Raw genomic sequence first — 25,924 nt, 5'->3', positions numbered from 1 at the left:
AACACACCTGCTGAAACACACATCTGCTGAAACACACACCTGCTGAAACACACATCTGCTGAAACACACATCTGCTGAAACAAACATCTGCTGAAACAAACATCTGCTGAAACACACACCTGCTGAAACACACACCTACTGAAACACACCTGCTGAAACACACATCTGCTGAAACACACATCTGCTGAAACAAACATCTGCTGAAACACACACCTGCTGAAACACACCTGCTGAAACACACATCTGCTGAAACACACATCTGCTGAAACACACATCTGCTGAAACAAACATCTGCTGAAACACACACCTGCTGAAACACACATCTGCTGAAACACACATCTGCTGAAACAAACATCTGCTGAAACACACACCTGCTGAAACACACATCTGCTGAAACACACACCTACTGAAACACACCTGCTGAAACACACCTGCTGAAACACACATCTGCTGAAACACACACCTGCTGAAACACACATCTGCTGAAACACACACCTGCTGAAACACACCTGCTGAAACACACCTGCTGAAACACACATCTCCTGAAACACACATCTGCTGAAACAAACATCTGCTGAAACACACGTCTGCTGAAACACACGTCTGCTGAAACACACGTCTGCTGAAACACACACCTGCTGAAACACACATCTGCTGAAACACACACCTGCTGAAACACACACCTACTGAAACACACCTGCTGAAACACACCTGCTGAAAAACACACCTGCTGAAACACACACCTGCTGAAACACACACCTGCTGAAACACACACCTGCTGAAACACACCTGCTGAAACACACACCTGCTGAAACACACACCTGCTGAAACACACCTGCTGAAACACACACCTGATGAAAAACACACCTGCTGAAACACACCTGCTGAAACACACACCTGCTGAAACACCCACCTGCTGAAACACACCTGCTGAAACACACACCTGATGAAAAACACACCTGCTGAAACACACACCTGCTGAAACACACACCTGCTGAAACACACACCTGCTGAAACACACACCTGCTGAAACACACACCTGCTGAAACACACACCTGCTGAAACACACACCTGCTGAAACACACCTGCTGAAACACACACCTGCTGAAACACACACCTGCTGAAACACACCTGCTGAAACACACACCTGATGAAAAACACACCTGCTGAAACACACCTGCTGAAACACACACCTGCTGAAACACCCACCTGCTGAAACACACCTGCTGAAACACACACCTGCTGAAACACACACCTGCTGAAACACACATCTGCTGAAACACACATCTGCTGAAACAAACATCTGCTGAAACACACACCTGCTGAAACACACCTGCTGAAACACACATCTGCTGAAACACACCTGCTGAAACACACACCTGCTGAAACACACATCTGCTGAAACACACATCTGCTGAAACAAACATCTGCTGAAACACACACCTGCTGAAACACACATCTGCTGAAACACACACCTGCTGAAACACACCTGCTGAAACACACCTGCTGAAACACACATCTGCTGAAACACACACCTGCTGAAACACACATCTGCTGAAACACACACCTGCTGAAAAACACACCTGCTGAAAAACACACCTGCTGAAACACACCTGCTGAAACACTCACCTGCTGAAACAAACATCTGCTGAAACAAACATCTGCTGAAACACACGTCTGCTGAAACACACGTCTGCTGAAACACACGTCTGCTGAAACACACACCTGCTGAAACAAACATCTGCTGAAACACACGTCTGCTGAAACACACACCTGCTGAAACACACACCTACTGAAACACACCTGCTGAAACACACCTGCTGAAACACACACCTGCTGAAACAAACATCTGCTGAAACACACATCTGCTGAAACAAACATCTGCTGAAACACACGTCTGCTGAAACACACGTCTGCTGAAACACACATCTGCTGAAACACACACCTGCTGAAACACACCTGCTGAAACACACCTGCTGAAACACACCTGCTGAAACACACACCTGCTGAAACACACATCTGCTGAAACAAACATCTGCTGAAACACACGTCTGCTGAAACACACGTCTGCTGAAACACACGTCTGCTGAAACACACACCTGCTGAAACACACATCTGCTGAAACACACACCTGCTGAAACACACACCTACTGAAACACACCTGCTGAAACACACCTGCTGAAAAACACACCTGCTGAAACACACCTGCTGAAACACACACCTGCTGAAACACACACCTGCTGGAACGCACACCTGCTGAAAAACACACCTGCTGAAACACACCTGCTGAAACACACACCTGCTGAAACACACACCTGCTGAAACACACACCTGCTGAAAAACACACCTGCTGAAACACACATCTGCTGAAACACACACCTGCTGAAACACACACCTGCTGAAACACACACCTGCTGAAACACACACCTGCTGAAACACACCTGCTGAAACACACCTGCTGAAACACCCACCTGCTGAAACACACATCTGCTGAAACACACACCTGCTGAAACACACCTGCTGAAACACACACCTGCTGAAACACACACCTGCTGAAACACACCTGCTGAAACACACACCTGCTGAAACACACACCTGCTGAAACACACACCTGCTGAAACACACCTGCTGAAACACACATCTGCTGAAACACACCTGCTGAAACACACCTGCTGAAAAACACACCTGCTGAAACACACACCTGCTGAAACACACATCTGCTGAAACACACACCTGCTGAAACACACCTGCTGAAACACACACCTGCTGAAACACACACCTGCTGAAACACACCTGCTGAAAAACACACCTGCTGAAAAACACACCTGCTGAAACACACATCTGCTGAAACACACATCTGCTGAAACACACATCTGCTGAAACACACACCTGCTGAAACACACACCTGCTGAAACACACCTGAAACACACCTGCTGAAACACACATCTGCTGAAACACACACCTGAAAAACACACACCTGCTGAAACACACACCTGCTGAAACACACACCTAAAACACACACATTTAAGTTTCCTCTATGATCTCTGTTCCCTCTCGGCAGGTGTGTAACAATACGAGTGACCGTAAGCATGCAGACATGGTTCTGGAGAGATATGTGACCGAGACCATCATGAGCATCGTCACCACCTTCTTCAGCTCTCCGTTCTCTGACCAGAGCACCAGCCTGCAGGTGATGGACACAGACACAGGGCCGGTCAGAGTGCAGTAAAGATCAGCTGCTGCCGCCGCCCATGTCCAAAAACTAAAACCAAAATATGTTAGGAATGAAGATGTGAGGGTGTGCGGTTACAAGAAACTAATCACCGTGACCTCCTCAAACTGAACAGTTTTCTATAACAGAATTTTATCAAGCAGTTTATCAAAGATCTGGATTATTTATTTATTACAGAATATGTCGTTAACATCGTTTAACCAGTTCTAGGATCATCTGCTGATGTAGTCCCTGTGAAGGATGTTGGAAACTTTTTCCTTGTCAAAGCAGAGACCAGGAGACGTTGGGATATCTTTCAAGCAGAAGTTACTCTTTATTGAGAACTCACTGTGCGTCGCTGTAGTTGTCCAAGTCTGACTATAGTTTCAGCACTGTAGAATTTATACTTTTCCGGGGGGGGGGGGGGGGTACAGAGAGGTGGAGACAATCTAAACAAAGCCTGCATCTGCAGTACAGGAATCAGCCCGGTAACGGAATTTCCCCAGCCCTGATCTCATCAGCATAACAGTGTTGTTCAAATGCATAGGTGTTAATCCAATCAGCCTGACAGCATCACCCAGACCTTCACATTATCATAGAGACAAAGGCACAGCCTGGCCTTGAGATTAGCATTCCCATTTAACCTGGGACCCTGCCCGGTGGTCAGGAAGTACATACAGACAAAAGGTTAATGTCTCAGACACCTGGGCTGCCAGACTTGATCTTCTTAGAATGTCATCATCTTTACCTCAAAATGTAAAACACAATGTACATAACTTTTTCAGTTTATATACTATTACGTTGGATAGATTTAACATTTTATAAATTTGTAATTCAACAGAAGGAGCTGTTGCTATGGAAACGATAAGGTATCAGAGCCAGTGCATTAATATAAAGCTGCGCTACAGTCAGAGCTGCTGTAAGAGAGAATTAATCACCACCTGATCCACCAATATTGTGGGCGGAGTCTGGGCTGTGAATGTCCTTCAGGGCGGAGCTTATCGAGGCCTCGGGTGTTAATCCTCCCGTCGAGATGGTGGTTTGATTAGTGGTGTTTGTGTTTGTGCCCCAGACTCGGCAGCCGGTGTTTGTGCAGCTGCTGCAGGGTGTGTTCCGTGTGTATCACTGTACCTGGCTGGTCCCGAGTCAGAAGGGCAGCGTGGAGGCGTGCATCAAGGTCCTGAGTGACGTGGGTAAGACCTCATCACACATCCTCCATCTCATTACATCCACTGTGTAAAAGCTGCTCTCTTTGTGTAAGAACATCGGATTGTTCAGTGTTCACAACCCAACAGTGTCTCAGGGAAGGTCAGTAAACGGTCAAAGTTTAGTGACCCCAGTGTCGCTGTTTGCACACATGCACTTTGTCATTAGGTTACTTTTCAGCTCTTAGTTCTGAATGTTTGAAGTCTTTATGAAGCAGCAGAATCCTAGAGGACTGTTGGTTCTGTCAGGAGCGGTGACTCCACAGGAACTCAGTCCAGATCCGAGTGCAGAGATAAAAGGCAGACAGGATTTTATTAATAAATACAACAATAATACAGAAACACAAACACGAAACCGAGAACCGAACAAACAAAACAGAGAAGATGAGAACACAGAGGACAGGAAACGTAATCGTGTTACCAGAGGTCAGGACACAGAGCTGAACACTCACCTGAGGTCAGACACAGAGCTGAACACTCACCTGAGGTCAGACACAGAGCTGAACACTCACCTGAGGTCAGAGACAGAACTCACCAGGGTTCCTCTCACACACACTAAACATACCCCAGCGTAACTTCTGTTTCCCAGCTAAAGGCAGAGCGATTGCTATCCCAGTGGATTTGGACTGTCAGGTGAATAATCTCTTCATCAAGTCCAACAACATTGTCCAGAAAACAGCACTGAGCTGGAGACTGTCTGCTCGTAACGCCGCCCGGAGAGACTCGGTCCTCACCGCCTCCAGGGACTACCGCAACATCATCGAGAGACTGCAGGTGATCATGTGACCCCCACAACCTGCATTATACAGTCTACACATCTCTACAGTGTGTTTATCTGTGTGTGTGTGTGTGTGTGTGTAGGACATAGTCTCAGCATTAGAGGAACGTTTGAGGCCCCTGGTCCAGGCGGAGCTGTCCGTGTTGGTGGATGTTCTCCATCGTCCAGAGCTGCTGTTTCCTGAACACACTGAAGCTCATCGCAAGTGTGAGAGCGGAGGATTCATCTGCAAGTAAGCACTACACACACCTCTACACAAACAATAACAAACATTATTCACTTTACACACACACACGTCTGAAAACACCACACACACGTCCGAAAACACCACACACACGTCCGAAAACACCACACACACGTCCGAAAACACCACACACACGTCCGAAAACACCACACACACGTCCGAAAACACCACACACACGTCCGAAAACACCACACACACGTCCGAAAACACCACACACACGTCCGAAAACACCACACACACACCTCTACACAAACAATAACAAACATTATTCACTTTACACACACACACGTCTGAAAACACCACACACACGTCTGAAAACACCACACACACGTCTGAAAACACCACACACACGTCCGAAAACACCACACACACGTCCGAAAACACCACACACACGTCCGAAAACACCACACACACGTCCGAAAACACCACACACACATCCGAAAACACCACACACACACGTCTGAAAACACCACACGCACGTCTGAAAACACCACACACACACGTCCGAAAACACCACACACACGTCCGAAAACACCACACACACACGTCCGAAAACACCACACACACACGTCTATAAAAACACCACACACACGTCCGAAATCACCAAACACACGTCCGAAAACACCACACACACGTCCGAAAACACCACACACACGTCCGAAAACACCACACACACGTCCGAAAATACCACACACACACGTCCGAAAACACCACACACACGTCCGAAAACACCACACACACGTCCGAAAACACCACACACACGTCCGAAAACACCACACACACGTCCGAAAACACCACACACACGTCCGAAAACACCACACACACGTCCGAAAACACCACACACACGTCCGAAAACACCACACACACACGTCTATAAAAACACCACACACACGTCCGAAAACACCACACACACACGTCTATAAAAACACCACACACACGTCTGAAAACACCACACACACGTCCGAAAACACCACACACACGTCCAAAAACACCACACACACGTCCAAAAACACCACACACACGTCCAAAAACACCACACACACACGTCTATAAAAACACCACACACACGTCCGAAAATACCACACACACACGTCTATAAAAACACCACACACACATCCGAAAACACCACACACACACGTCTGAAAACACCACACACGCACGTCCGAAAACACCACACACACGTCTGAAAACACCACACACACATCCGAAAACACCACACGCACGTCTGAAAACACCACACACACACGTCCAAAAACACCACACACACACGTCCGAAAACACCACACACACACGTCCGAAAACACCACACACACACGTCTATAAAAACACCACACACACGTCCGAAATCACCAAACACACGTCCGAAAACACCACACACACGTCCGAAAACACCACACACACGTCCGAAAACACCACACACACGTCCGAAAACACCACACACACACGTCCGAAAACACCACACACACACGTCCGAAAACACCACACACACGTCCGAAAACACCACACACACGTCCGAAAACACCACACACACGTCCGAAAACACCACACACACGTCCGAAAACACCACACACACGTCTGAAAACACCACACACACGTCTGAAAACACCACACACACGTCTGAAAACACCACACACACGTCTGAAAACACCACACACACGTTCGAAAACACCACACACACACGTCTGAAAACACCACACACACACGTCTGAAAACACCACAGACATGTTCGAAAACAACACACACACGTCGGAAACACCACACACACACGTTCGAAAACAACACACACACGTCGGAAACACCACACACACATCCGAAAACAACACACACACGTCTGAAAACACCACACACACGTCCGAAAACACCACACACACACGTCCGAAAACACCACACACACACGTCCGAAAACACCACACACACACGTCCGAAAACACCACACACACGTCCGAAAACAACACACACACGTCCGAAAACACCACACACACGTCCGAAAACACCACACACACGTCCGAAAACACCACACACACACGTCCGAAAACACCACACACACACGTCCGAAAACACCACACACACGTCCGAAAACAACACACACACGTCCGAAAACACCACACACACGTCCGAAAACACCACACACACACGTCTGAAAACACCACACACACGTCCGAAAACACCACACACACGTCCGAAAACACCACACACACGTCCGAAAACACCACACACACACGTCCGAAAACACCACACACACGTCCGAAAACACCACACACACGTCCGAAAACACCACACACACGTCCGAAAACACCACACACACGTCCGAAAATACCACACATACACGTCCGAAAACACCACACACACGTCCGAAAACACCACACACACATCCGAAAACACCACACACACGTCCGAAAACACCACACACACACGTCCGAAAACACCACACACACACGTCCGAAAACACCACACACACACGTCTATAAAAACACCACACACACGTCCGAAAACACCACACACACACGTCTATAAAAACACCACACACACGTCCGAAAATACCACACACACACGTCTATAAAAACACCACACACACGTCCGAAAACACCACACACACGTCCGAAAACACCACACACATACGTCTGAAAACACCACACACACACGTCTGAAAACACCACACACACGTCCGAAAACACCACACACACATCCGAAAACACCACACACACGTCCGAAAATACCACACATACACGTCCGAAAACACCACACACACGTCTGAAATCACCAAACACACGTCTGAAAACACCACACACACGTCCGAAAACACCACACACACGTCCGAAAACACCACACACACGTCCGAAAACACCACACACACACGTCTATAAAAACACCACACACACGTCCGAAAACACCACACACACACGTCTATAAAAACACCACACACACGTCCGAAAACACCACACACACGTCCGAAAACACCACACACACGTCCAAAAACACCACACACACGTCCAAAAACACCACACACACGTCCAAAAACACCACACACACACGTCTATAAAAACACCACACACACGTCCGAAAACACCACACACACGTCCAAAAACACCACACACACGTCCAAAAACACCACACACACGTCCGAAAACACCACACACACGTCCAAAAACACCACACACACGTCTGAAAACACCACACACACGTCCGAAAACACCACACACACGTCCAAAAACACCACACACACGTCCGAAAACACCACACACACGTCCGAAAATACCACACATACACGTCCGAAAACACCACACACACGTCCGAAATCACCAAACACACGTCCGAAAACACCACACACACGTCCGAAAACACCACACACACGTCCGAAAACACCACACACACGTCCGAAAACACCACACACACGTCCGAAAACACCACACACACACGTCTATAAAAACACCACACACACGTCCGAAAACACCACACACACACGTCTATAAAAACACCACACACACGTCCGAAAATACCACACACACACGTCTATAAAAACACCACACACACGTCCGAAAACACCACACACACGTCCGAAAACACCACACACGCACGTCCGAAAACACCACACACACGTCCAAAAACACCACACACACGTCCGAAAACACCACACACACACGTCTATAAAAACACCACACACGTCCGAAAATACCACACACACACGTCTATAAAAACACCACACACACGTCCGAAAACACCACACACACATCCGAAAACACCACACACACACGTCTGAAAACACCACACACGCACGTCCGAAAACACCACACACACATCCGAAAACACCACACACACATCTGAAAACACCACACACACACGTCTGAAAACACCACACACACACGTCTGAAAACACCACACACACATCCGAAAACACCACACGCACGTCTGAAAACACCACACACACACGTCCGAAAACACCACACACACGTCCGAAAACACCACACACACACGTCTATAAAAACACCACACACACGTCCGAAATCACCAAACACACGTCCGAAAACACCACACACACGTCCGAAAACACCACACACACGTCCGAAAATACCACACATACACGTCCGAAAACACCACACACACGTCTGAAATCACCAAACACACGTCCGAAAACACCACACACACGTCCGAAAACACCACACACACGTCCGAAAACACCACACACACGTCCGAAAACACCACACACACACGTCTATAAAAACACCACACACACGTCCGAAAATACCACACACACACGTCTATAAAAACACCACACACACGTCCGAAAACACCACACACACGTCCGAAAACACCACACACGCACGTCCGAAAACACCACACACACGTCCAAAAACACCACACACACGTCCGAAAACACCACACACACACGTCTATAAAAACACCACACACGTCCGAAAATACCACACACACACGTCTATAAAAACACCACACACACGTCCGAAAACACCACACACACGTCCGAAAACACCACACACACACGTCCGAAAACACCACACACACACGTCCGAAAACACCACACACGCACGTCCGAAAACACCACACACACATCCGAAAACACCACACACACATCTGAAAACACCACACACACACGTCTGAAAACACCACACACACACGTCTGAAAACACCACACACACATCCGAAAACACCACACGCACGTCTGAAAACACCACACACACACGTCCGAAAACACCACACACACGTCCGAAAACACCACACACACACGTCTATAAAAACACCACACACACGTCCGAAATCACCAAACACACGTCCGAAAACACCACACACACGTCCGAAAACACCACACACACGTCCGAAAATACCACACATACACGTCCGAAAACACCACACACACGTCTGAAATCACCAAACACACGTCCGAAAACACCACACACACGTCCGAAAACACCACACACACGTCCGAAAACACCACACACACGTCCGAAAACACCACACACACGTCCGAAAACACCACACACACACGTCTATAAAAACACCACACACACGTCCGAAAACACCACACACACACGTCTATAAAAACACCACACACACGTCCGAAAATACCACACACACACGTCTATAAAAACACCACACACACGTCCGAAAACACCACACACACGTCCGAAAACACCACACACGCACGTCCGAAAACACCACACACACGTCCAAAAACACCACACACACGTCCGAAAACACCACACACACACGTCTATAAAAACACCACACACGTCCGAAAATACCACACACACACGTCTATAAAAACACCACACACGTCCGAAAACACCACACACACACGTCTATAAAAACACCACACACACGTCCGAAAATACCACACACACACGTCTATAAAAACACCACACACACGTCCGAAAACACCACACACACGTCCGAAAACACCACACACGCACGTCCGAAAACACCACACACACGTCCAAAAACACCACACACACGTCCGAAAACACCACACACACACGTCTATAAAAACACCACACACGTCCGAAAATACCACACACACACGTCTATAAAAACACCACACACGTCCGAAAATACCACACACACACGTCTATAAAAACACCACACACGTCCGAAAATACCACACACACGTCTATAAAAACACCACACACACGTCCGAAAACACCACACACACGTCCGAAAACACCACACACACACGTCTGAAAACACCACACACGCACGTCCGAAAACACCACACACACATCCGAAAACACCACACACACATCTGAAAACACCACACACACACGTCTGAAAACACCACACACACACGTCTGAAAACACCACACACACATCCGAAAACACCACACGCACGTCTGAAAACACCACACACACACGTCCGAAAACACCACACACACGTCCGAAAACACCACACACACACGTCTATAAAAACACCACACACACGTCCGAAATCACCAAACACACGTCCGAAAACACCACACACACGTCCGAAAACACCACACACACGTCCGAAAACACCACACACACGTCCGAAAATACCACACATACACGTCCGAAAACACCACACACACGTCTGAAATCACCAAACACACGTCTGAAAACACCACACACACGTCCGAAAACACCACACACACGTCCGAAAACACCACACACACGTCCGAAAACACCACACACACACGTCTATAAAAACACCACACACACGTCCGAAAACACCACACACACACGTCTATAAAAACACCACACACACGTCCGAAAATACCACACACACACGTCTATAAAAACACCACACACACGTCCGAAAACACCACACACACGTCCGAAAACACCACACACGCACGTCCGAAAACACCACACACACGTCCAAAAACACCACACACACGTCCGAAAACACCACACACACACGTCTATAAAAACACCACACACACGTCCGAAAATACCACACACACACGTCTATAAAAACACCACACACACGTCCGAAAACACCACACACACACGTCTATAAAAACACCACACACACGTCCGAAAATACCACACACACACGTCTATAAAAACACCACACACACGTCCGAAAACACCACACACACGTCCGAAAACACCACACACACACGTCTATAAAAACACCACACACACGTCCGAAAACACCACACACACACGTCTATAAAAACACCACACACACGTCCGAAAACACCACACACGCACGTCCGAAAACACCACACACGCACGTCCGAAAACACCACACACACATCTGAAAACACCACACACACGTCCGAAAACACCACACACACACGTCCGAAAACACCACACACACGTCCGAAAACACCACACACACACACGTCTATAAAAACACCACACACACGTCCGAAAACACCACACACACTTCCGAAAACACCACACACGCACGTCCGAAAACACCACACACACGTCCGAAAATACCACACACACACGTCCGAAAACACCACACACACTTCCGAAAACACCACACACGCACGTCCGAAAACACCACACACACGTCCGAAAACACCACACACACGTCCGAAAACACCACACACACGTCCGAAAATACCACACATACACGTCCGAAAACACCACACACACGTCTGAAATCACCAAACACACGTCTGAAAACACCACACACACGTCCGAAAACACCACACACACGTCCGAAAACACCACACACACGTCCGAAAACACCACACACACACGTCTATAAAAACACCACACACACGTCCGAAAACACCACACACACACGTCTATAAAAACACCACACACACGTCCGAAAATACCACACACACACGTCTATAAAAACACCACACACACGTCCGAAAACACCACACACACGTCCGAAAACACCACACACGCACGTCCGAAAACACCACACACACGTCCAAAAACACCACACACACGTCCGAAAACACCACACACACACGTCTATAAAAACACCACACACACGTCCGAAAATACCACACACACACGTCTATAAAAACACCACACACACGTCCGAAAACACCACACACACACGTCTATAAAAACACCACACACACGTCCGAAAACACCACACACACGTCCGAAAACACCACACACACACGTCTATAAAAACACCACACACACGTCCGAAAACACCACACACACACGTCTATAAAAACACCACACACACGTCCGAAAACACCACACACACGTCCGAAAACACCACACACGCACGTCCGAAAACACCACACACACATCTGAAAACACCACACACACGTCCGAAAACACCACACACACACGTCCGAAAACACCACACACACGTCCGAAAACACCACACACACACACGTCTATAAAAACACCACACACACGTCCGAAAACACCACACACACAAGTCTGAAAACACCACACACACGCGTCTATAAAAACACCACACACACGTCTGAAATCACCAAACACACGTCTGAAAACACCACACACACAAGTCCGAAAACACCACACACACACGTCCGAAAACACCACACACACACACGTCCGAAAACACCACACACACGTCCGAAAACAACACACACACGTCTGAAAACACCACACACACGTCTGAAAACAACACACATGTCCGAAAACAACACACACAAACGTCTGAAAACACCACACACATGCCTGAAAACACCACACACATGCCTGAAAATACCACACACACGTCTTTAACACCGGTGGTATTTGTGCAGCATTATCTTCACAGATCTGTTGAGATGTTTAAATAGTTGTTCATATGTTATCAGGCTGATAAAACACACAAAGCAGCTGCTGGAGGAGAATGAGGAGCGTCTGTGCATCAAAGTTCTGCAGACACTCCGAGAAATGATGACCAAAGACCGAGGATATGGAGAAAAGGTAGGAGCATTCGAGACTAGTGAAAATAGTCAACTGAAGATCTTCAGACATTATCATCTGGGAAGTTTATTTCCACACAGCTGTATAAACCTGTTCATGATTGCTCCGTCAGACTAAATCACCTCTGTGTAAAACTACTGATGGCTAATTCCAAAAAAATCCACAAAAAATAATCCACAAGCTGCCCTTTAATAATCAGTGCTCACCTGTTTCACTGCGTTTATCAACTGACCGGTCCTGGCCACCTGAGATACTCACGACATGGAGAGGAACAGCAGGAGCTTCCTCACTACAGGATGAGGAACAGAGCACATAGTCACTCACAGTCCTCTGCTGCCCAGGGCTTTGCTAACCATTGTCCAGTCTCAAAATCAGTACATGTTACCTGCCCCATGAGTTTACATCGGTCATGGACACTGTTGTGTCCATCCCTCCTCAGGCACATGTGAGCATGGCTCTGTTTAAGCTCCATGACGTGGTCAGCATCTATTTAAACAAATATCAGGACGCCTCTTGGTGTTTGGGGAAACTGCTCTGCAGGGATTAGAGGCTCTGAAGCATTTTAATATCAGGAAATTGACCAGGCTGACCTTTAGGGTTCTGCTTTTTCTGCTTGTTTGTTCACCTGAGACTGTGGTCCACTCTTGCTTTAAAAATTTACTGTTATTCCTGAAAAATTAGCCCTCTTGCCTAATTGACCTGTAGTCCTGACATCGTTACTTATGAGGATTTTGAGCCTCCAATCTCAGGGCCCTCAGACTCCACACCCTCTCTGTGACTGAGTCCTGGATCTCCTGGACGGGCCTAGGGTTAGGGTAGGGTCATCTCCAACAATGAAAAGGCCACATACCTTGATGAGGAGGCGTCACTAGCAGCTTGGTGCCAGGTTAACTGTCTCTCAGAAAGGAGCTGGTTGTGGACTTTATGTTGAGACAGCAGTGGAACTTCACTGCACTCATGATTGGTGGACCTCTAAGGAGAGAGTGCGTGAAGTATCTGAGTAGAAGTAAAATCTGAGTGGAGTAGAAATATCTGACCAGGACTCATCACATCCAAACCCAGGTGAAGAAATCCAGATAAATGTATCACCTGAGATTACTGAGGAAATTATAGGTCTCCACAGTGATCCTGAGAACATTCAATACTGGGGCTAGAGTGGTGCCCCACCTGAGCATATCTCCAGATCTGCTCTCTACACCAGATCATGCAGCACCAGAGCTGATAAAATCCTCAATCATTCCAGCAGTAAGTATCTGTTTAGTCTGATGCTGAGATGTTCGGGAGCTGTATCTGCTTAACTGTGTGTAAATTCTGTGTGTTTACATTTCACCAACATGGCAACCGCACACCACAGCAGAGCTGCTGATCTTAATGTGTTCTGTTGGAGCTCTGCATTTCAGCATCATGTTCTGACACCGGTCATCATCACTGACCACAAGAGTCTTCTTCTTTGCTGCAATAAAAACAGCATACGAGTCCACTGACATATGACTCTGATATTAACTGGGCCCCTGTAAGCCCCGCCCCCTGGCCCCATCACACCTCCCCACCCTGTCTCACCTGAGTAATGATTTGATCTGTCTGATTTGTTCAGATGAAGTCTCACACACACACACACACATGCTGCATGTTTTTCTCACACTCTTCACTCCTGCTTGTGTCTATAAAGCACATTCTTATGCATTAGTGTGAACTTTATAACACCTGTAATAAGCGAGTGCTTCACTAACCCTGTCCTTCACTCCTCTGTTACAGCTCATGGCATATGATGATGAGATGGATGTTACTGAGGTTGTGTATCTTTTCTCCTTTATCTTTGACCTTTAGCATTTTCTGTACTTTTCTGTGTTTAGTGTGTGTGTTTAGTGTCTGTGTTTTGTAGTGTTTAGTGTGTGTGTGTGTTTTATAGTACAGAATGGAAGTGTTGAGCAGTAATAATTAAAGTTTATAACTCTGAGATGTTTTGGTGAATATTGAGATCATGTGGTGTTTGAAGGGTTAACGCTGGTCCTGAAAGAGCTGAGAGAGGGTTAAAGTTTATAAACAAACACTGGGTCTGAGATTTAAAAATATATAACACTACAAAGAAAGGTCAGTCGACGAAACTACATTAGTCCACTTAAAAGCCGTGATGTAATCAGGTCAGTTCCTGTGAGGTCTGATGTCACAGTGGTGCAGAGTGTAGTGCGTCTCCTCACCTCTCCTGGGTCCAGTCTCAGCCTGGTTCTGCTCTTGTCCATCTGGGTCTCCTCCTCACACTTCCTAAAAACATGTAGGTATGTGGATTGACTGTGCTAAATAATCCCTAGGGTGTGTGTGTGTGTGTGTATAAGCATGGACCCTGGAGCTCTGAGAGGAGAACACTGCCCGCTGTGGCTCGGTCAGTACTGCAGCAGTGTAGTGTTGAGGGTGAGGGATTATCACAGAAACACTGTTCCACACGTCACCTCCTGAGAAGATCTTTCTGACTCTTTCTTCATGTGCTTCTCATTAATCTTCTCAATGAACACATGATGTTAACCAATGAACTGCATGATGCTGTGTGTGTGTGTGTGTGTGTGTGTGTTCACGCTGCATGGTGGTGGCTGCTCTACTTACTCACTCAGCAGGTGGATGTGAATCTGCCACCAAAACAGCAGGAGGATCACAGAAGGGTATGTTACCATGACCCCTTGACCTCTGAAAATTTAACTCTCAGTCTTGGAGTCTCTGCAGTTGTTACATCCACGCTCACACACACACACACACACACACACAGACACACACACACACACACACACTGAGAGTTAATGTACATGCTCTCACAGGGAGAAGCTCTGAGGCAGTTACTGGTGAACCGTTACTATGGTAACTTCAGGATTGGAGGGAGGAGAGACAGTCTGACCACCTTCACTAACCCAGGACTCACACCTGCAGGTCCGAGCAAGAACCAGTCAGGTAGATGCACTTCTACTGGGTACAGCTGATCTGGACTAAAGTACCATCCGATACCTTTTCTGTGATAAATGTTATGGGAATGTGTGTGTGTGTGTAGGTCGAGCTGAGATGTCTTTAACAGAAGTACAGTGTCATTTGGACCGTGAGGGGGCATCTGACCTGGTTATTGACCTCATCATGAACACAAACAGTGACCGTGTCTTTCATGAGAGCATCCTATTGGCTATTGCTCTGCTGGAGGGCGGGAACACCACTATACAGGTCTGAATAGACACAGAGTATTTAACTTGTCTGGTGTGTGTGTGTGTGAGGTGATGTAATGTGTCTGTGTGTCTGCTTTACTGCAGCGCTCATTTTATAAACGTCTCACTGAAGACAAAAAATCAGAGAAGTTCTTCCGGGTGTTTTATGACCGAATGAAAGCGGCACAGCTGGAGATCAAAGCAACAGTTACTGTAAATACCAGTGACCTTGGCAACAAGCGCCGTGATGACCATGCTGACCGAGACACACCTCAACGGCGTAGAGGTCAGCCATGTAACATCAGAATCTCTTTAAATAAAAAAAATTCAGTTAATATAAGACCTGAAGTCTGAAACTGTAATGAATTCAGAATGAACTCTAATGACCACTGTCTTACATTAATCACAAACCACTGATTACACAAGTGCACTTTAATACCACACAGTTATAGAAGAGTAATCATTTATAATCCCACTCTCAGTGTTTCTAATGATTTATAATCCCACTCTCAGTGTTTCTAATGATTTATAATCCCACTGTCAGTGTTTATAATGATTTATAATCCCACTCTCGGTGTTTCTAATGATTTATAATCCCACTGTCAGTGTTTCTAATGATTTATAATCCCACTCTCTTAGGTGTAGTAGTGTGTCACTGTATAGTGTAGTAGGGGCTGAAGTGCAATATATAGTGTGTATGGGCTGAAGTACAATATATATGTGTATGGGCTGAAGTACACTATATAGTGTAGTAGGGGCTGAAGTACACTATATAGTGTAGTAGGGGCTGAAGTACACTATATAGTGTAGTAGGGGCTGAAGTACACTATATAGTGTAGTAGGGGCTGAAGTACACTATATAGTGTATATGGGCTGAAGTGCACTATATAGTGTGTATGGGCTGAAGTACACTATATAGTGTAGTAGGGGCTGAAGTGCACTATATAGTGTAGTAGGGGCTGAAGTGCACTATATAGTGTAGTAGGGGCTGAAGTACACTATATAGTGTAGTAGGGGCTGAAGTACACTATATAGTGTATATGGGCTGAAGTGCACTATATAGTGTGTATGGGCTGAAGTACACTATATAGTGTATATGGGCTGAAGTGCACTATATAGTGTGTATAGGCTGAAGTACAATACATATGTGTATAGGCTGAAGTACACTATATAGTGTGTATGGGCTGAAGTACACTATATAGTGTATATAGGCTGAAGTACAATACATATGTGTATAGGCTGAAGTACACTATATAGTGTGTATGGGCTGAAGTACACTATATAGTGTATATGGGCTGAAGTACACTATATAGTGTGTATAGGCTGAAGGACAATACATATGTGTATAGGCTGAAGTACACTATATAGTGTAGTAGGGGCTGAAGTACACTATATAGTGTAGTAGGGGCTGAAGTGCACTATATAGTGTGTATGGGCTGAAGTACAATATATATGTGTATGGGCTGAAGTGCACTATATAGTGTATATGGGCTGAAGTGCACTATATAGTGTGTATGGGCTGAAGTACACTATATAGTGTATATGGGCTGAAGTGCACTATATAGTGTGTATAGGCTGAAGTACAATACATATGTGTATAGGCTGAAGTACACTATATAGTGTAGTAGGGGCTGAAGTGCACTATATAGTGTGTATGGGCTGAAATACAATATATATGTGTATGGGCTGAAGTGCACTATATAGTGTAGTAGGGGCTGAAGTACACTATATAGTGTAGTAGGGGCTGAAGTACACTATATAGTGTAGTAGGGGCTGAAGTACACTATATAGTGTAGTAGGGGCTGAAGTACACTATATAGTGTAGTAGGGGCTGAAGTACACTATATAGTGTAGTAGGGGCTGAAGTACACTATATAGTGTAGTAGGGGCTGAAGTACACTATATAGTGTAGTAGGGGCTGAAGTACACTATATAGTGTAGTAGGGGCTGAAGTACACTATATAGTGTAGTAGGGGCTGAAGTACACTATATAGTGTAGTAGGGGCTGAAGTACACTATATAGTGTATATGGGCTGAAGTGCACTATATAGTGTAGTAGGGGCTGAAGTGCACTATATAGTGTAGTAGGGGCTGAAGTACACTATATAATGTAGTAGGGGCTGAAGTACACTATATAGTGTAGTAGGGGCTGAAGTACACTATATAGTGTATATGGGCTGAAGTGCACTATATAGTGTAGTAGGGGCTGAAGTACACTATATAGTGTATATGGGCTGAAGTGCACTATATAGTGTAGTAGGGGCTGAAGTACACTATATAGTGTATATGGGCTGAAGTACACTATATAGTGTAGTAGGGGCTGAAGTGCACTATATAGTGTAGTAGGGGCTGAAGTGCCCTATATAGTGTATATGGGCTGAAGTGCACTATATAGTGTAGTAGGGGCTGAAGTACACTATATAGTGTATATGGGCTGAAGTGCACTATATAGTGTAGTAGGGGCTGAAGTACACTATATAGTGTAGTAGGGGCTGAAGTGCCCTATATAGTGTAGTAGGGGCTGAAGTGCACTATATAGTGTAGTAGGGGCTGAAGTACACTATATAGTGTAGTAGGAGCTGAAGTACACTATATAGTGTAGTAGGGGCTGAAGTACACTATATAGTGTATATGGGCTGAAGTGCACTATATAGTGTAGTAGGGGCTGAAGTGCACTATATAGTGTAGTACGGGCTGAAGTACACTATATAGTGTATATGGGCTGAAGTGCACTATATAGTGTAGTAGGGGCTGAAGTACACTATATAGTGTAGTAGGGGCTGAAGTACACTATATAGTGTAGTAGGGGCTGAAGTGCACTATATAGTGTAGTAGGGGCTGAAGTGCACTATATAGTGTAGTACGGGCTGAAGTACACTATATAGTGTAGTAGGGGCTGAAGTACACTATATAGTGTATATGGGCTGAAGTGCACTATATAGTGTAGTAGGGGCTGAAGTGCCCTATATAGTGTAGTAGGGGCTGAAGTGCACTATATAGTGTAGTAGGAGCTGAAGTACACTATATAGTGTATATGGGCTGAAGTACACTATATAGTGTAGTAGGGGCTGAAGTACACTATATAGTGTAGTAGGAGCTGAAGTACACTATATAGTGTATATGGGCTGAAGTACACTATATAGTGTAGTAGGGGCTGAAGTGCACTATATAGTGTAGTAGGAGCTGAAGTACACTATATAGTGTATATGGGCTGAAGTACACTATATAGTGTAGTAGGGGCTGAAGTACACTATATAGTGTAGTAGGGGCTGAAGTACACTATATAGTGTAGTAGGGGCTGAAGTGCACTATATAGTGTAGTAGGGGCTGAAGTACACTATATAGTGTAGTAGGGGCTGAAGTGCACTATATAGTGTAGTACGGGCTGAAGTACACTATATAGTGTATATGGGCTGAAGTACACTATATAGTGTAGTAGGGGCTGAAGTACACTATATAGTGTAGTAGGGGCTGAAGTACACTATATAGTGTAGTAGGGGCTGAAGTACACTATATAGTGTATATGGGCTGAAGTACACTATATAGTGTAGTAGGGGCTGAAGTACACTATATAGTGTAGTAGGAGCTGAAGTACACTATATAGTGTATATGGGCTGAAGTGCACTATATAGTGTAGTAGGGGCTGAAGTACACTATATAGTGTATATGGGCTGAAGTGCACTATATAGTGTAGTAGGGGCTGAAGTACACTATATAGTGTATATGGGCTGAAGTGCAATATATAGTGTAGTAGGGGCTGAAGTGCACTATATAGTGTAGTAGGGGCTGAAGTACACTATATAGTGTATATGGGCTGAAGTGCAATATATAGTGTAGTAGGGGCTGAAGTGCACTATATAGTGTCGTAGGGGCTGAAGTACACTATATAGTGTAGTAGGGGCTGAAGTACACTATATAGTGTAGTAGGGGCTGAAGTGCACTATATAGTGTAGTAGGGGCTGAAGTACACTATATAGTGTAGTAGGGGCTGAAGTGCACTATATAGTGTAGTAGGGGCTGAAGTACACTATATAGTGTAGTAGGGGCTGAAGTGCACTATATCGTGTAGTAGGGGCTGAAGTGCACTATATAGTGTAGTAGGGGCTGAAGTACACTATATAGTGTAGTAGGGGCTGAAGTGCACTATATAGTGTAGTAGGGGCTGAAGTACACTATATAGTGTAGTAGGGGCTGAAGTACACTATATAGTGTAGTAGGGGCTGAAGTGCACTATATCGTGTAGTAGGGGCTGAAGTGCACTATATAGTGTAGTAGGGGCTGAAGTACACTATATAGTGTAGTAGGGGCTGAAGTGCACTATATAGTGTAGTAGGGGCTGAAGTACACTATATAGTGTAGTAGGGGCTGAAGTACACTATATAGTGTAGTAGGGGCTGAAGTACACTATATCGTGTAGTAGGGGCTGAAGTGCACTATATAGTGTAGTAGGGGCTGAAGTACACTATATAGTGTAGTAGGGGCTGAAGTGCACTATATAGTGTAGTAGGGGCTGAAGTACACTATATAGTGTAGTAGGGGCTGAAGTGCACTATATAGTGTAGTAGGGGCTGAAGTACACTATATAGTGTATATGGGCTGAAGTACACTATATAGTGTAGTAGGGGCTGAAGTACACTATATAGTGTAGTAGGGGCTGAAGTGCACTATATAGTGTAGTAGGGGCTGAAGTACACTATATAGTGTATATGGGCTGAAGTGCACTATATAGTGTAGTAGGGGCTGAAGTACACTATATAGTGTATATGGGCTGAAGTGCACTATATAGTGTAGTAGGGGCTGAAGTGCACTATATAGTGTAGTAGGGGCTGAAGTACACTATATAGTGTAGTAGGGGCTGAAGTGCACTATATAGTGTAGTACGGGCTGAAGTGCACTATATAGTGTGTAGGGCGGTTTCAGACTGCACCCCTAACAAGTTTTGCTTCCTTTAGGAAAGGACTCGGTTGTCATGGTGACAGACGATGCTCGTGAACAGCTCCTGGAAGCGTCCGCAGTGACTAAAAAGGCTTTCAGCTCATACCGGCGTGACGCTGATCCTGAAGAGGCGTACGGTCACACTGATAGTGAAAAGGGGGGCGGAGACAAAGGGGTGGAGCAAGGTGAGATGAGCCCTGTCATCCTCATCATGCAGCCAATCCTGCGCTTCCTTCAGCTGCTGTGTGAGAACCACAACAGAGACCTCCAGGTGTGTGTGTGTGTGTGTGTGTGTGTGGGTACAGTACTTGGTTTGTGTGTAAGACACGTGTTTCTTCTCCACACACAGAACTTCCTACGCTGCCAGAACAATAAGAATAACTATAACCTGGTGTGTGAGACGCTGCAGTTCCTCGACTGTATCTGTGGCAGCACTACAGGAGGTCTGGGGCTGCTGGGGCTCTACATCAACCAGCACAACGTCGCTCTCATTAATCAGACTGTAGAGAGCCTCACAGAGTACTGTCAGGGACCCTGCCATGACAACCAGGTAAACACTGTCACCATGACAACCACCTACACACCACTGCCATCACAACCAGGTACACAAAATAATCACCTATAAAGTGATGCAGACCATCACCATGACAACCAGTTACACTTCATAGACATACAACTGACATTTTATCAATTTAAATCCGTGTGTGTGTGTGTGTAGAACTGCATTGCCACTCATGAGTCTAATGGCATTGACATCATTATTGCTCTGATCTTGAATGACATCAATCCACTTGGGAGGAAGAGGATGGACCTGGTTCTGGAGCTGAAGGTGACCTCTTTTACTCTCACACTCACACCTTACATCGTACACCTTACACACCTGGTGTTTGTAATGATTTATAATCCCACTCTCAGTGTTTGTAATGATTTATAATCCCACTCTCAGTGTTTGTAATGATTTATAATCCCACTCTCAGTGTTTGTAATGATTTATAATCCCACTCTCAGTGTTTGTAATGATTTATAATCCCACTCTCAGTGTTTGTAATGATTTATAATCCCACTCTCAGTGTTTATAATGATTTATAATCCCACTCTCAGTGTTTATAATGATTTATAATCCCACTCTCAGTGTTTCTAATGATTTATAATCCCACTCTCAGTGTTTCTAATGATTTATAATCCCACTCTCAGTGTTTATAATGATTTATAATCCCACTCTCAGTGTTTATAATGATTTATAATCCCACTCTCAGTGTTTCTAATGATTTATAATCCCACTCTCAGTGTTTATAATGATTTATAATCCCACTCTCAGTGATTCTAATGATTTATAATCCCACTCTCAGTGTTTATAATGATTTATAATCCCACTCTCTGTGTTTATAATGATTTATAATCCCACTCTCAGTGTTTATAATGATTTATAATCCCACTCTCTGTGTTTATAATGATTTATAATCCCACTCTCTGTGTTTATAATGATTTATAATCCCACTCTCAGTGTTTATAATGATTTATAATCCCACTCTCTGTGTTTATAATGATTTATAATCCCACTCTCAGTGTTTATAATGATTTATAATCCCGCTCTCAGTGTTTATAATGATTTATAATCCCACTCTCAGTGTTTATAATGATTTATAATCCCACTCTCAGTGTTTATAATGATTTATAATCCCACTCTCAGTGTTTCTAATGATTTATAATCCCACTGTCTGTGTTTATAATGATTTATAATCCCACTCTCTGTGTTTATAATGATTTTTGTAATCCCACTCTCAGTGTTTATAATGATTTATAATCCCACTCTCAGTGTTTATAATGATTTATAATCCCACTCTCAGTGTTTATAATGATTTATAATCCCACTCTCTGTGTTTATAATGATTTATAATCCCACTCTCAGTGTTTATAATGATTTATAATCCCACTCTCAGTGTTTATAATGATTTATAATCCCACTCTCAGTGTTTATAATGATTTATAATCCCACTCTCTGTGTTTATAATGATTTATAATCCCACTTTCTGGTGTCAACCAGATGAGGATGGGTTCTGTTTTAAATCTGGTTCCTCTAAAGGTTTCTTTCTCATACATGTTGAGATGTTTATACAGGAAGTGAAGGAAGTGAGATGGCTTTGCTGCTCAGATCTTTCAGACAGGAGTGTATAGTGTATGCACAAACCCTCTGATTAAACAGAAATCAGACACAGCATCTTATTCATCTCTAGCTTTACCTTTACTCTGATATCAGCTCTGCTGTATCTATAGCTCTTATTATTCATCATGACATTATTGATTTATAATCAGTAATTAATCTCTCTGTTCTGTTCAGAATAACGCCTCCAAACTGCTGCTGGCCATCATGGAGAGTCGCCATGACAGCGAGAATGCAGAGAGGATCCTGTACAACATGAGACCTAAAGAACTGGTAAGGGTTACAGTTACACACACACACACACACACGTGCACACACACACACACACACACAATTAGTTATTATTGCATATTAGTTGTGACCAGAGTAAAAACAGACACACAGATAGATATAAATGATACACTGGAGTAATGGGTAATGTACTGAGCATCTCTGCAGGTAGAGGTGATAAAGAAGGCGTATCAGCAGGGAGAGACAGACTTCGATGATGATGAGGAGAATGCAGAGGAACATGCTGCTTCACCTCGGAACGTTGGCCACAACATCTACATTCTTGCACATCAGGTAAACACACACACACACACACACACACAGTTTATTGTACTATCCTTATCTACTAATATAGATAGTTAAAGCTATTCCACACCTGAATGCAGTTTTCCAGGTAAAAGTCTTTGTGGGGACATTTGGTCTTTTCCAAAATATAAAAGCATGCCCTCTCTCTTATTCTCTCTCTGTCTCACACACACACACATATATGCACACACACACACACACACACAATGTTTTTGTGCTCTGCTCCTTCAGCTGTCTCGTCACAATAAGGAGCTGCAGGTTCTGCTGAAGCCCACAGGAGAAGATCAGGCTCTGGAGTTTTACACTGAACACACTGCGCAGATTGAGGTGACTGACCACACACTGCTTTTTACATCTAAACACTAGGTGTTACAACTAGGTGCAGATAACTGGACTCAAATTCACAACTCAGTACACAGCTGGCGGTTCAAACCCAGATGAGGACAAGGTTCAAGGTTCTCTTTTCAGTCTGGTTCCTCTCAAGGTTTCTTATATTGTCCCAGGGAGTGTTCCCATCACCTGTATCACCTCTGACTCCCTAATTAGGGATAAATTTATAAATGTAAAATCTATATCATGAATGTATGTTTCTATAAAGCAGATTTGTGAAAATGCCTACTGTAAAAAGCTCTATACAAGTAAAACTGAACAGAATGGGGACCAAATCCACTGATGTCTACTCTTTATAGTGGCCACATACACTATATAGCCAAAAGTTTTGGGACACCCATCCAGATCTCTGAGTTCAGGTGTTGTTTTAGGGTTTGGGCTCCGCCCCTTAGTTCCAGTGAAAGGAACTCTTAATGCTTCAGCTTCATACCAAGACATTTTGGACAATTTCATGCTCTTTGTGGGAACAGTTTGGGGATGACCCCTTCCTGTTCCAACATGACTGCACACCAGTGACCAAAGCAAGGTCCATAAAGACGTATGTGTGTGTGTGTGTGTGTGTGCAGATTGTCCGTCAGGACCGTACCATGGAGCAGATTGTGTTTCCGGTCCCTCATATCTGCTCTTTCCTGACGAACGAGTCGAAGCTGCGTGTGTATTACAGCACAGAGCGAGACGAGCAGGGCAGCAAAATCAATGACTTCTTCCTCAGAGCAGACGACCTGTACAGTGAGATGAGGTGGCAGAAAAAACTTAGAGGTATTGTAACTCTGTGAGTGTGTGTGTGTGTGTGTGTGTGAACATCAAACACATCTTCATTAGACAATCACAACAGTGACAGATCTGCCGATGTGTGAAGGAGCTCCAGATTTTAACACTGCTCTGTCACGCAGTAATACACCACA

The 25,924-nt window shown here is 45.0% G+C and overlaps 1 protein-coding gene across 6 annotated transcripts in view; it reads left to right on the top strand.

The window, feature by feature from the left end:
* The window catches only part of itpr1a (inositol 1,4,5-trisphosphate receptor, type 1a), a 163,761-nt gene that overhangs the window by 116,968 nt on the left and 20,869 nt on the right, over nucleotides 1-25,924 (top strand). For 2 of the 6 annotated variants that reach the window (XR_009206065.1, XM_058403083.1), the window contains exons 35-51: nucleotides 3,062-3,190; nucleotides 4,284-4,404; nucleotides 5,006-5,190; nucleotides 5,278-5,426; nucleotides 13,667-13,778; nucleotides 15,534-15,569; nucleotides 16,385-16,432; nucleotides 16,586-16,715; nucleotides 16,813-16,976; nucleotides 17,063-17,243; nucleotides 21,910-22,163; nucleotides 22,242-22,442; nucleotides 22,611-22,721; nucleotides 24,231-24,326; nucleotides 24,492-24,617; nucleotides 24,861-24,956; nucleotides 25,586-25,778. Coding sequence is in view for 5 of the 6 variants with exons in the window: in XM_058403083.1 (XP_058259066.1) it covers nucleotides 3,062-3,190; nucleotides 4,284-4,404; nucleotides 5,006-5,190; nucleotides 5,278-5,426; nucleotides 13,667-13,778; nucleotides 15,534-15,569; nucleotides 16,385-16,432; nucleotides 16,586-16,715; nucleotides 16,813-16,976; nucleotides 17,063-17,243; nucleotides 21,910-22,163; nucleotides 22,242-22,442; nucleotides 22,611-22,721; nucleotides 24,231-24,326; nucleotides 24,492-24,617; nucleotides 24,861-24,956; nucleotides 25,586-25,778 (2,332 nt within the window). In the remaining variant the exon portion in view is untranslated. The remainder of the gene's footprint in view (nucleotides 1-3,061; nucleotides 3,191-4,283; nucleotides 4,405-5,005; nucleotides 5,191-5,277; nucleotides 5,427-13,666; nucleotides 13,779-15,533; nucleotides 15,570-16,384; nucleotides 16,433-16,585; nucleotides 16,716-16,812; nucleotides 16,977-17,062; nucleotides 17,244-21,909; nucleotides 22,164-22,241; nucleotides 22,443-22,610; nucleotides 22,722-24,230; nucleotides 24,327-24,491; nucleotides 24,618-24,860; nucleotides 24,957-25,585; nucleotides 25,779-25,924) is intronic. The other 4 variants (XM_058403084.1, XM_058403086.1, XM_058403085.1 and 1 more) reach the window with 4 other exon arrangements.

Source organism: Hemibagrus wyckioides, linkage group LG11 (assembly GCF_019097595.1).
Source record: "Hemibagrus wyckioides isolate EC202008001 linkage group LG11, SWU_Hwy_1.0, whole genome shotgun sequence".
Lineage (NCBI taxonomy): Eukaryota > Metazoa > Chordata > Actinopteri > Siluriformes > Bagridae > Hemibagrus > Hemibagrus wyckioides.
Note: the sequence above shows the minus strand (reverse complement) of the source record. Positions and strands in the feature narration are given on the sequence as shown.